At 40.8% G+C, this 12981-nt stretch overlaps 1 protein-coding gene across 1 annotated transcript; it reads right to left on the bottom strand.

The window, feature by feature from the left end:
- Positions 1-981: 981 nt before the first annotated feature.
- Positions 982-1932, bottom strand: OR2T61 (olfactory receptor family 2 subfamily T member 61). The gene has a single exon (NM_001390708.1). It carries the CDS (start codon positions 1930-1932, stop codon positions 982-984), a length of 951 nt encoding a protein of 316 aa, NP_001377637.1.
- Between the last annotated feature and the right edge of the window lie 11049 nt (positions 1933-12981).

The raw sequence follows: 12981 nt of genomic DNA on the forward strand, positions 1-12981 counted from the left end.
ACACTATGAACAATTATATGCCATCAAATTGGACAACCTAGAAGAAATAGGCAAGTATCTGGAAACACTGTTGCTGCTCAGTCAGTATGTCTGATTCTTTGTGACTCCATGGACTGTAGCACACCAGGCTTCTCTGTCCACTCCTTCCGAAAGTTCGCTCAAATTCATGTCCATTGAGTCAGTGATGACATCCAACCGTCTCATCCTCTCTTGCCTCCTTCTCCTCCTGCCCTCGATCTTTGCCAGCATCAGAGTCTTTTCCAGTGAATCAGCTGTTTGCATCAGGTGGCCAAAGCATTGGAGCTTCAGCTTCAGCATCAATCCTTCCAATAAATATTCAGGGTTGATTTCCTTTAGGATTGACTGGTTTGATCTCCTTGCTGTCTGAGGGACTCTCAAGAGTCTTCTCTAGCACCACAGTTCAAAAGCATCCATTCTTTGGCACTCAGCAGCCAGATATGTGTACCCCATCCACACTGATAAGTCATGAGATTCAGGCAGCACACCAAGGAGAACCATGAACTTGGGCAGTCTCCTCAGCCTTCTGTAATTCTTGAAGGGACACAGCTAAGAGTGGTCTCATGCCCAGTCTCCCAGCAGCTGAGGGATTAAGGGTCTGTGTCTTCTGTACTATGTAATCATAGAGGCTCGGACTTCCTCCCACATTGCCCATACTCAGCATGGATAGGATAGATTGAATTGATGTGCTAATCTGGTTATTTCTGGTCAGAAACTAACTTTAATTTTCAGTAGGACATATTCGGCAACCCACTCCAGTATTCTTGCCTGGAGAATCCCAGGGATGGGGGAGCCTGGTGGGCCACTGTCTATGGGGTTGTACAGAGTCGGACACGACTGAAGCGACTTAGCAGCAGTAGCAGCAGCAACAGCAGGACATATTCGTACCTCCTTCAATCAAACTACATTTGAGTAAGCCAGGTTCCCAGGGCCCAGAGCTATATATGCAGTGGCAGTGCCAAGTTATTCCTGTCTCCCACCACATGGACACCTCCCCAGGAGTTTCTTGAGAGCACCAGCCACTTCCTTGTTCCTCAGACTGTAGATGAGTGGGTTGAGCATAGGGGTAATCATGGTATAGAAGGCTGAGACCACCTTGTCCTGCTTGGAGGAGTGGTAGGTCTGGGGCCGCATGTAAGCAATCATGGCAGCCCCATAGAAGAGAGAGACGACTGCCATGTGGGAGGAACAGGTAGCAAAGGCCTTTTTCTGACCTTCAGCAGAATGCATGCGGAGCACAGTTACAAAGATCAGCAGATAGGAGACAGAGATGACAGAGAAGGGCAGGAGTAGCATAATGACACAGCACACATAGATCATCGTCTGATAGAGAGAAGTGTCAGCACAGGCCAGCTTAAGCACTGCAGGGATGTCACAGAAGAAGTGGTCGATCTCCTGAGAGCCACAGTAGGGAAAGCTCAGGGTATAGATGGCCTGAATTAACCCATCCACCAGACCAGAAAGCCAACACAATGCCACCATGAGCCAGCAGACACGGCAACTCATGACCACTGAGTACCTCAGTGGGTTGCTGATGGCCACATAGCGATCATAGGCCATGAAAGCCAGCAGGAAGCACTCATCCCCCAGGAGGGTGACAAAGAAGAGGATCTGGAGCCCACAGCCTGTGAAGGAGATGGAACCATGGCCCAGGAGATAGTCGATGGCCATCCGTGGTACACTGGTGGAGATGAGCGTGAGGTCCATGAGTGACAGCCAGCTGAGGAAGAAGTAAATGGGGCTGTGTAGACGGGAGTCAGTGTTGATGAGGAGGATCATGAGCCCGTTGCCAGAAAGGGCCACCAGAAACATGACCATGATGATGGAGAAGAGGAGGAGGTGCAGTGGTGTGTGGTTGAACAGGCCTAGGAGGATGAAGTGGGAGATGTGAGTCTGATTTTTCATCAAGGCCATTGTTCCTGCAGAGGGATGCGCCAGACAGAGGGTTGTGATCTGAAAGCAGGAGGTTTATATTCAATGCCGTATTACTAAAGTCATTAACACTTTTCACAAAACTTTTCCCTCTTTATATGTTACCTGGCTTAGAGTAACAAACATGTTCTCTCAAGAGAAAGAGTGCGAATAAACATGCAGGCTGCTGTTGTTGTTTCAGCTTCTAGGTCTTTAGAAGCTTTGCGACCTAGTCACTTAATACCCTTTCTGAACCTGTTCTCTCATCTTAAATTGGGGTAACAACTGTCTTGTAAAGTGATAGTAAAGATTGAAAGTAACAACTTGATCAATGCCTGGTAGTACAGAAATGATGACAGCTGACGTCACTTGATCATTTCCCATGTACCAGGTACCATGGTGGGCACTGTCACATTCTAGCATTCAATTCTCATAACTGCTTTGAAAGAATAATGATTATTCCTATTTCACAAGTGGGGAAAGTGAGAGAGTGGGAGGTTTATTAATTTTTTTCAAATGTAAAAGCCTAAAATATTTTCTAAGAAAAATAGTAAGTGAAAAACTGCTGCTGCTAAGTCGCTTCAGTCATATCCGACTCTGTGCGATCCCAGAGATGGCAGCCCACCAGGCTCCCCAGTCCCTCGGATTCTCCAGGCAAGAACACTGGAGTGGGTTGCCATTTCCTTCTCCAATGCATGAAAGTGAAAAGTGGAAGTGAAGTCACTCAGTCGTGTTCGACTCTTAGCAACCCCATGGACTGCAGCCCACCAGGCTCCTCCATCCACGGGATTTGCCAGGCAAGAGTCCTGGAGTGAGGTGCCATTGCCTTCTCCGAGTGAAAAACTGGGGACTACCCAAAAGCCCAACCCAAAGGAAAACCTAAGTAAATTGTGGCATGATTAAATGATAAAATAATATGTTGTCAGTGTGATACTTATGACATTTTAATAGATACTGAATAAAAAGTTTATATCAATGAAATATTTTTGTATTTCAAAAGACTGGGAGAAATATGCCAAGATATTAACCATGCGGTTCCACCTAGATAGTGGGGTTAAGAGTTATCTCCCTCCAAAATTTTGTTTTTTACACATTTTCTATTTAGATATATAACTTAATTTTAAAGTAACATTATACTATGTATAAGATCAACAGCCAAAAATCTGTATCTTTCTCATACTATACCACTAACCAATTAAAAAGTAGAAAAAAAATATTTACAACTGCAGCAAAAACTATGAAGTAGGGACTTCCTTGATGGCACAGTGGATAAGAATCCACCTCCAAATGCAGGGAACATGGGTTTGATCTCTGGTCTGGGAAGATTCCACAGGCTGCAGAGCAACTGAGTCCATGTGCCACAACTACTGAGCCAGCACTCTGGAGCCTGCAAGCCTCAACTACTGAGCCTGTGTGTGGCAACTACTGAAACCTGCACGCCCTAGAGCCTGCAGGCCACAACTACGAGCCCACGTCCTACTACTGAAGCCCAGTGCCTAGAGCCTATGCACTGCAATAAGAGGAGCTCCTGAAATGGAAAGTCCATTCACACAGTTGAAGAACAGCCCCCACTCACCACAAGTAGTGAAGAGTAGTCCCTGCTCATCACAAATAGAGAAAGCCCACGCCCACACAAAGCAATGAAGACTCAGTACAGCCCTAAATAATAAATAAATAAATCTTAAAAATATATTTAAAAAAACTGTGAAGTACCTAGGAAAGAATGCTGATTCTAAAAATTACAAAACATAAGTTAAAAACAGAAAAGAAGGCCTGAAGAAAGCTATGCAGCTCAACATTGTAAGGATGCAAATTCTCCCCAAAATTAATCTATCATTTCCATGTAATCATGATTAAATTCTCAACACAACACTTGCAGTTTTGAAATGACAGTGTATAGTCAGAATTCTCTCAAAAGTCACTCAAAGGCAGTAAGGAGATCAAGAGCAGAAACACTGTCCATGTTGGCTAAAGTTGGAGTTAGCTTAAAAAAGAACTCACTAAATAAAATTGTAAGGGTCACCAGAAGCTGTAGAAACTGAGCAGGGTGAAGAGAAAAGGGGAAAAGAACACCCATGAGCATAGACCTCAAAGTAACTCATCAAAGAGGGGGGCAAAACCAAAACTGATTGTTTGTGCCAGCAGAAAGGAAAGAACTGGTACAAAGAAGGTCTTGGGACCTGGTTTATTCTAGCAAAGGAGAAGGGATTCAACAAAGACTCACACAGATGGGCTGTATTTGCAAGAATTCTGTTCTTGTGGCATAGAGAGAAGAGAGGCTATACATAAGAATAGCCCTCCAGGGAGTTCTCTGGCAGCCTAGAGGTTAGGACTCCAAGCTTTCACTCCCATACCCTGGTTCAGTTCTTTGTTGAGCCACTGAGATCCCATAAGCTGCGCAGTGGCATGGCCAAAAAAAAAAAAAAAGAAGCCCTGTAGTTCTTCAACTTAGAAACCTGAGGTTAACTAAATATTATACTCGGCACTCAGAGTCCCAAGACCTATGATACCAGAGTCCCAAGAACTCCACTTCTGGAATTAAATGGCTGATTGAACATACTCAACTTTTGTTTCCTCAAAAAACTCTTACTAGAAAGAGGGTAATGAGTAAAATCTGAACATGAGAAAAGCAAGAATAACAAAGCTTTTAGAACCTCAAATAAAACTAGCATGCAGACCTAAGATGGCTAAGGGACTATAAGTCAGGGCAAGGGTGAGACTGAAAATGGTGATTTTCTGAAAGATGGCTAAAGGAGCACAGTTCCCTCCCAACTCCGCACACATGGGCCCCACCCATCCCTCATCCTGGCAGAAAGTAGGAGAATAATTCTCCAGAGAACTTGAATCCAATAATTCCAAACCCAGTGGAGGCCCAGTGGAGGTGATGGTGCTATGAGCACAAGGCAACATGTCAAGAATGGGGTTGGGGGTTGGGGGGAGTTCCCAAGATCCAGATTTATTCCCTTTAAGCAGGAAAATAGATGAGCCTCTACTCAACCCAGAAAACATCTAAAGATACTGACATTGTAAATTTAAAAAAAAAAGGCCAGTCATTTTGCTAAGTGAAGCCACAATGACATGCCCATGGGCTTGCCTGATACCTCCACCTAGGAAAGAATCCATTGGGAAAGAATCCACCTGCCAAGCAGGAGATCCAGGTTTGATCCCTGGGTCAGGAAGATCCTCTGGAGAAGAAAATGGCAACTCACTCCAGTATGCCTGCCTGGGAAATCCCATGGACAGAGGAACCTGGTGGGCTACAGTCCACGGGGTTGCAAGAATCAGACATGATTTAGCAACTAAAAACCACCACCACCTACATGCTTAGGGTGCCCAACGTGTTTGTTTTGACCCCACATTTTAATACAGGTAGACAACAGAGGGTCAGCAAACATCTGAAAAATGTTTCCAACCTCAAAGAAGGAAAGGAAAATCAACAGCAGAGCAAAATGGATGAAAAAAGAAACTCTTCAGGGAAACAAAACTGTTTACATTCAACATTAAATGATGTAAGGAAAGATACAGTAAACATGAACTAGAATGATGTGCAATAGAAAAAGGAACATTCAGAGGATGGAGGATTTTTTAGTAAAAATATAGTTCTATTTATTCATTTTACAGATATATGTGCACATACATGAATTGATGCACAGACAAGACAGTTTGGTGTAGATTTGTTTATAGGAGAAAAAAGCTGGAAAGCAATCTATCAACAGAGGAAAAAATGAATAAACACTGGAATAATATTCAAGTAAGAAACAGAATGAGATTGCTTATTATGTGTTGATAAAAACTTCTCCAAAATAATACTGTTCAAAAAAAAAGCACATTACAAAGTGGTGTTTATAATGTAATTGTAAATATAAAATGTTATACTGTATAATATATAATTATGTACCATAATTATGTTATATATTACTATGTAAATTTTATGCTATAATAATATACTATGTCACATATTATATAATATATACAAGTAATTTATATAATATTACATTTTACATATATATAAATGTGTATATATACACAGATATATACATACATACATAGAAGATATTTCTATATAATACATGCATATACAAATAAATTAAATCTCTGAAATAAAACACAGGATCTACTAACAGTGTTTGCCCCAGAAGAAAGAATTAGAAGAATCAGATTGCTGAAATCTAGGGTAGAAAAAGAAAGTCTTTATGGTATATGGTGTTGTCTCTCTTGAATTTTACTCTTTGTGAGACAATACATACTTTAAATAAATACATAAATATAATGCTGAAATGATAATCAATAGCATTATTAATGGGAACTGATAAAGTGAGAACCAAGATTCCTGTTGGTACTTAATTAATGTTTTCTGAACAAAGAGTCAAAAAATTTTGAAAGGGTTAAACAATGGCTAATAGACCAAAGTTAAAAGTGATACTACCTCATCTATTATCAAAATTTAAAAATCTAGTATCAGTGAAGGAATAGAAAAACTGACCAACAAAAAAGAGTAAGTCCAGAATCATCCTATGTGTATGAAAATTTACATTCTGATTTAAATAATACCATCTAAATTCTGTGAGAAAGAAGGGCTATTAAATAAATGGTGTAGAACAATTGCTCATCTCTTTTGAAAATCAATTAGGTCTCTAATCATACCACACACAAAAATAAATTCTGGAAGCTTAAAGAACTGAATTAATAAATAACAGTATCAAAAGAAATATGGGAGAATGTATTTATGACCTAGGACAAAGACTAGATGCATTTAAATATGACATAAAGAGTGACGTATACATATATATACTACCTGTTTTATATAGTAAGTATGCAATAATAAATAAAATATCACTTAATATGTGGAATCTAAAAAATAAACTTATTTACAAAACAGAAACAGACTCACAGACTTAGAAAACAAACTGATAGTTACCAAAGGAGAAAAGTGAAGGAGAGAGATAAATTAGGAGATTGGGATTGACATATACATACTACTAATAAATAGTAAAAGTATTTAGTAAAATAGATAATCAACAAGGACCTACTGTTTAGCACAGGGAGCTCTACTCAATACTCTATAATAATATATTGGAAAAGAATCTGAAAAAGAAAGTTACATGAAAAAAAAAGAGTAGATACATGTATATGTATAATTAAATCACTTTTCTATACACCTGAAACTAACAAGCCTCATAAATCAACTATACTCCAATATAAAATAAAAATTTTTAATGATATGATATATTATAAAATACATATTAGACAGCAATTCATAACATTTTTCTATTCAATATGTTTAAAGAATAACACAATACAATAAGATAAAAGATAAACAAAATAAGCAGTAATTCTCAGGGGGAAAAATCCAAATAAACATTAGATAAAAACTCCTTTACATCATTCTTCCTTGATGTCGTGCAATAAATTCTTTACTTCACCAAAACAAAAGCAAAAATAAGCAAGAAAGACTGCTTTATTTCACTAGTAACTAGAGAAAATCAAACTAAAACAAAGATACAACTCTTTAACCAAATTGGAATAAAGTTTGGGAATATTAAGTGTGGGGAGGCAAGAATATGAAAAACAAGTACACATAAAGTCCTGAAGGGCACAGAGGATAATAATGGATACTTCTGGAGAGAAGGTTAGAATTGGGTGAGGATAGTGGTCAAAGACGGAGAAGGCGATGGCACCCCACTCCAGTACTCTTGCCTGGAAAATCCATGGACAGAGGAGCCTGGTAGGCTACAGTCCATGGGGTCGCTAAGTGTCGGGCACGACTGAGTGACTTCACTTTCACTTTTCACTTTCATGCATTGGAGAAGGAAATGGCAACCCACTCCAGTGTTCTTGCCTGGAGAATCCCAGGGACGGGGAAGCCTGGTTGGCTGCCGTCTATGGGGTCGCACAGATTTGGACACGACTGAAGTGACTTAGCAGCAGCAGTGGTCAAAGAGGAACTCTAACTTAACCTATAATGACTGACTTTTTGACAAGAATGTATTTATGTGTTTCCGGATTTAAGTGAAGATTATCATCAGCGGATAACTAACATATTTGGTAGATCTTTGCTCTTTCAGCTTGCACTGTAACATAACTTTTAAGACACATTCAACAAATTAAACATTAGGAAATTTTTTGAAATAATTTATATTTTAGCAACATTGGCCAAATACAATTCTCAGTGTCAACTTGGGGGATATTGTGGGGGATCTCTTTGTTGTCAAAGCTAACTAGCCATACACACCACACTCGTAGCACATAGGATCAAATTGATAATCCCATTCCAGGCAAAGACTGTAAGCCTTGTAGAGCAATAGGATGAGAATGTGAAAGAAAGAGGGTGAGGGATTAGAGAGCTGAAGGATGAGGAGAAACAATAACAATGGACCAGGAGAGGAAGGGAGAGATGAAAGGAATAATGAAAAATGTCATGGAAAAGGAGACAAGATTAATAGCCACGAAAAAATAGAAAAAAAAAAATAGAGAACTGTGTTGCAATATAAAAAATTATTCTTCCCAAGAAGAGACAGAGAAAGTAGAGAACACAAACATGGTGAGAAAAGGGAACACAGATGCTGAGAGAGAAGGATCAGGGGAAAGACAATGGCACAGATGAGAGAAGACATAGGAAAAGGAGTCCCTGAGTGCAGAAGGCAGCCAGGCAGAGGCACAGAATTCTCCCGTTAACAACACATTAATGAGCTCTCTGAGTTCTGAGACTCTGGGAGCTGGGAGAGCCCAATGTCTTTGGCTCTGCCCACCCTTCTGGGGAAAGCTGTGGAGCAGACTGGATTGTCTTCAAACTCTTCTGGCTTTCCTCAGAGGCAGTTGCTTACAGTCTGGAGAGAAGCAGTACAATGGCCTGACCCTTCCCAGCTTCCTTCCCAACCCCCACTGGAACATCCTGCGCTCATGTTCAAGAGCCTGGCTTCTTCCAGGTGAACAGAGATCCACAGACCCTGTAAGGCCAAACTCAACAGATCCTGACACGCCAGACCTGCCTGTTGAGTCTCAGACTTTATCTCCATCTTGATATGTCCAAGTCCACTCAGGTTCCTACTGGACAGAGTCTGTGCTTGAATTCATACCATCCTATCTGCCTGGAATGCCTTCCCTGACTATTCATTCATTCAGGTGACACTTACTGAACATCTATAACGTTCCAGGTTCTGTTCTAGGTGTGGAGAATAGACTGGATAAGCAGATGCACTCCTCTCCTGGGATCTGACACTCCTGATGATCTTTCCTCCCAACCCCCCAAATTCTGACTCTTCCATCAAGTCCCTCCTCCTCAGTGGTCTCTCCTCTTATATCAGTTGGTGTCTAGAATTAATAAGTTGCTGATTAATCTTGTAGTGCTTTATTGACCAACAGAACATCAAAGTTAGCTTAAATAGGAATTTATAAACCCTGAAGTTATGCACAAAATTTGGTGCTTATGTGCACAATTATGGATAGAAAGTCTGCAGTTCTATTATATTCTCTTAAAAAGTGAAAATAAAATGCATTTCATTTCTAAATTGACATTATTTATCTGGTGGTACTGTTTACACTTTTAAGAATGGATTTCCCCAAACTTAAATTACTGAACACAAACACTGTTAGTGTGGTCTCTGTGTGCACCACAAGTGTTCACACCCAAGAACATGTAGCACTAAGGGGATGTGGCAGTCCAGCAATTCCCATGGGTGCAATCTCTCTGCCCTTAAGGGTACCAGGGAGGAAGTTCTCCACTATTTTGTGGAATCAAGAGAGGCCTCCGGGTGCCCAGGAGGTGAAGTTGGATCCTGAAGGATAATTGGAATATCCAAACTTAGCAGAAGTCAATTAAATACTTCAGAGATAGGGAAAAGACAGAGCTTGAGGCAGAGAAGAGAAAGCAAAATATTGATGGGGGTGGCAAGTTGGGCCTATTGACTCAGCAGAGGATCCGCATAGGTTGGCAGTTGAGGGAGCCTACCCATGAATGTTCAGATTCAAGAGTTGGAATGGAAACCTATATATCACCAGGTCATGGCTAAGAGATAGAATTTGGCCAATTATTAGCATTGGGCAAGTGCTCACTGAATCTTTCATCTCATCAATAAAATGACGTGTAATCATCTTCCACCGTGGTTATGAAGATTAAATGAGTTCACATGTTTAAAAGCTCACACAGAAAAGGCTCAGCAAATGGTGGGTATCCTTGGCTGTTGAGAAAAGGAGCAGGTCAATGCCTAGTCACTGAATGGCAGAGAGACAAGAAGACAGAGGAGAGAAAGAAGTAACTACTAGTAATTAGCTATGATGGTCCAAGCAGGAGCCCCCCAGTTTTATCATCTTTAAAGAATACAATGAGGGTAAAATAGGATAATGTATATAAAGCCTCTTCTCTAATGTCTGGTATACAGTAAGTGCCGTATACACAGTGGCAATTATTATGATGTCTACAACCTCTGTTACTTATTATGCTCTGGACAAAAGTGGTAGCAGAAGGACAGTAAAAGAGGTAAGTTTTTTTAAAAGTTAATTGCACTGGAAATCAGAACATACAAGTTAAAAGAAAATTTGAGCTGTTTACTCTGACTTACCAAATGAATCAATTGATTTTTGATAAATGTCTTTTAATGAATTGATGGGAAAACTGATCTTTGCTAGTAAGGAAACCCCACTATAATGTAATCTAACACTTTGCTATCGATTGATATACAAATTTCTCCAGAGAAAGCCTTCCCAGGTGGCAACATACAAGATTTTGCTTAGGCAAAGCAGGAGATATTTTAGGACAGAAAGGGTTTCCTGCACCACTCAGATCAGACTTGCCGGAGCCCAAGTCTGTACATGACACTCCTGCAGAGGTACACCTAGGAATTTTGTAAGAGAGCGCAAAGGGGGGAAGTCAAACCTATAGGGTAACTTTCTCAAAGAAGAAAAAGCTATAGGGTTGGAAAAGAAGGGAGCAGGCACATCGAAACATATTTCTCCAAATGAGAGTAGAGCTCTGACATTCAACTAGATGGGGTATTGGAGAGGACTTCCAAAAGAAAAATATATATATACAGGATGTTGGGGAACAGCAAGAAGAAATTTGTTTTCTAAGGTTGGAAATATAGGCACATATGTAAGTAGAGGATTTTATCCTGTCTTTCAAAATCTAACAACCAGATATCATCACAGGCAGATAACTCTCCCCATACCCTGAGTCAGCCAATTTCAGGTAGTCTAGACTTTGTTGCATCCTCTCTCGACTTGAAAAGACAAATCGTGCCCACTGTTCCTGAAACTTGTGATGAGACCCTGAGAGGTAATCTTCTCTTTCTGGGTCTCAGTCTCCCAAGCTTTAAACCGAAAACCTCAATCAAACAACCCTCAGGTCTTCTCTAGTTCTGCCCAAGGAATAAAGGATTAAGAGAGGTAAAAATTTTTTTCAGAAGTAAAATCTAACCACACGAGTTTCCTACCTTAAGAGAAATTGTAAACAGGAGAATGGCAGGAATGGTAGTGGGGTAAAAGACATTTGATAGCAGAGAGGTGAGATACAAGACACAGCAAGAAGAGCCTTACCTGAACCCAGGTAATCAATGACATCAGGAAAGCCTGGAGAGTCAAGAGGCAGATCCCACCAGGAGCCCTATGTCCTTGGTGAACAGATTTCACAACCCAGGGAGGACTGATCAGATCGGTCAGTTGGGTCTACAGTGGGATCTCTCTCATTGCAAGAAAGATCTTGTAATCTTCTTAAAGGAAATGGGCCTGAAATGGAATCAGGAGGGACTTAGGAAATGTAAAGAAAAGAAATTTCCAGGAGAAATAAAGTCTTGTGTGGTCAGAACACCTCAAGAATATCCTCCTGTCTTATGAAAATAGCAGTTAGCTGTGGTGCTATGGGTACTTCCCAAGCTGAGGGAGGAAATACTAAATGCCTTTCACCATGGTTCTGAAGAAATGCACTTAAGACTGGTTAAAAATGGAAGAAAATGAGTCTGAAAGAATGTAGAAATCTAGGAAAACCTGGAAGTGAGAGTTCCATGCTAAAACCTGGCAAAATCTTTAAGAGTTAAGAAAGAGTCTTTCAGGAACAAAAATTAGAGCACATAGAGACCAGACATTCCTCATCCCAAAGGAAAGCCGTGTGGGAGTGGGTCAGACCAGAAGAAAAGGGGCTTCTGGTTGGGAGAAAATATAGAGCCTCTCACCTGTGGAAGAAACCCCTTACTGGGCTAGGTCAAGCATCTATCTAAGAGACTTTATTCCTTGCCAACCCTTGCTGCCATCCATCGTTCTCCCTTCTGCTGTGACTGAGGAAAGTTACTTCTGTTTTCACAAATCCTTAGAGAACCCTCTTCTGCAACATCTTTGTTCCTAGTCCCTTGCAATTAAATCTCTTGGGGAAGGAAGTCTCCTTCAAAGTTATCTGCTCACCTGATCTCACCACAAAACAAAATCTCTCCTGGGGATATGTAGAGAAGAAAACTGTTAAGAGATTCTACAGGACAATCTGGGGGAAATTGGCTCTCCTTCCATTCCAAAATGGAATGGGAAATGTTGGCTTTTGTTCTGAGTTGTGGTCCACTTTGTGCATGTTCAGTAAATAATGTGTGTAGCTGAAGCCACCAGGACAGCTTCCAGAGTCTTCCAGACTGTTGCCCCTCTGATTCCTTCTGCCTCTTCCCATTATCTAGGTTACATGAAGAGGGTGCACCGTGTGCTGGGTCATGTCTGACTCTTTGTGACAGCTTGGGCTGTAGTCCACCAGGCTCCTTTGTCCATGAAATGTTCCAGGCAAGAATACTGGACTGGGTTTCCATTTCCTACTCCAGGAGATCTTCTTGACCCAGAGATTCAATCTATGTCTTCTGCATCTCCTGCATGGGCAGGCAGATTCTTTACCACTGTACCACCAAGGAGACCCAGGATAAATGAAGAGATGCCCACCTAAAATCATAATGACCCTTCTAACCTCTGAGTTCAATTCTGCTGCAATTCAAAGTCCTCAAGAGATGAAAGATTCAACAAACAATCTGTTATGATAAAGAAGTAATCTGTCCCTGGACTGACCTCCTCCTGCCCACTTTTCTGTCATCT

The sequence above is a fragment of the Bos taurus genome, chromosome 7, assembly GCF_002263795.3.
Source record: "Bos taurus isolate L1 Dominette 01449 registration number 42190680 breed Hereford chromosome 7, ARS-UCD2.0, whole genome shotgun sequence".
Taxonomy (NCBI): domain Eukaryota; kingdom Metazoa; phylum Chordata; class Mammalia; order Artiodactyla; family Bovidae; genus Bos; species Bos taurus.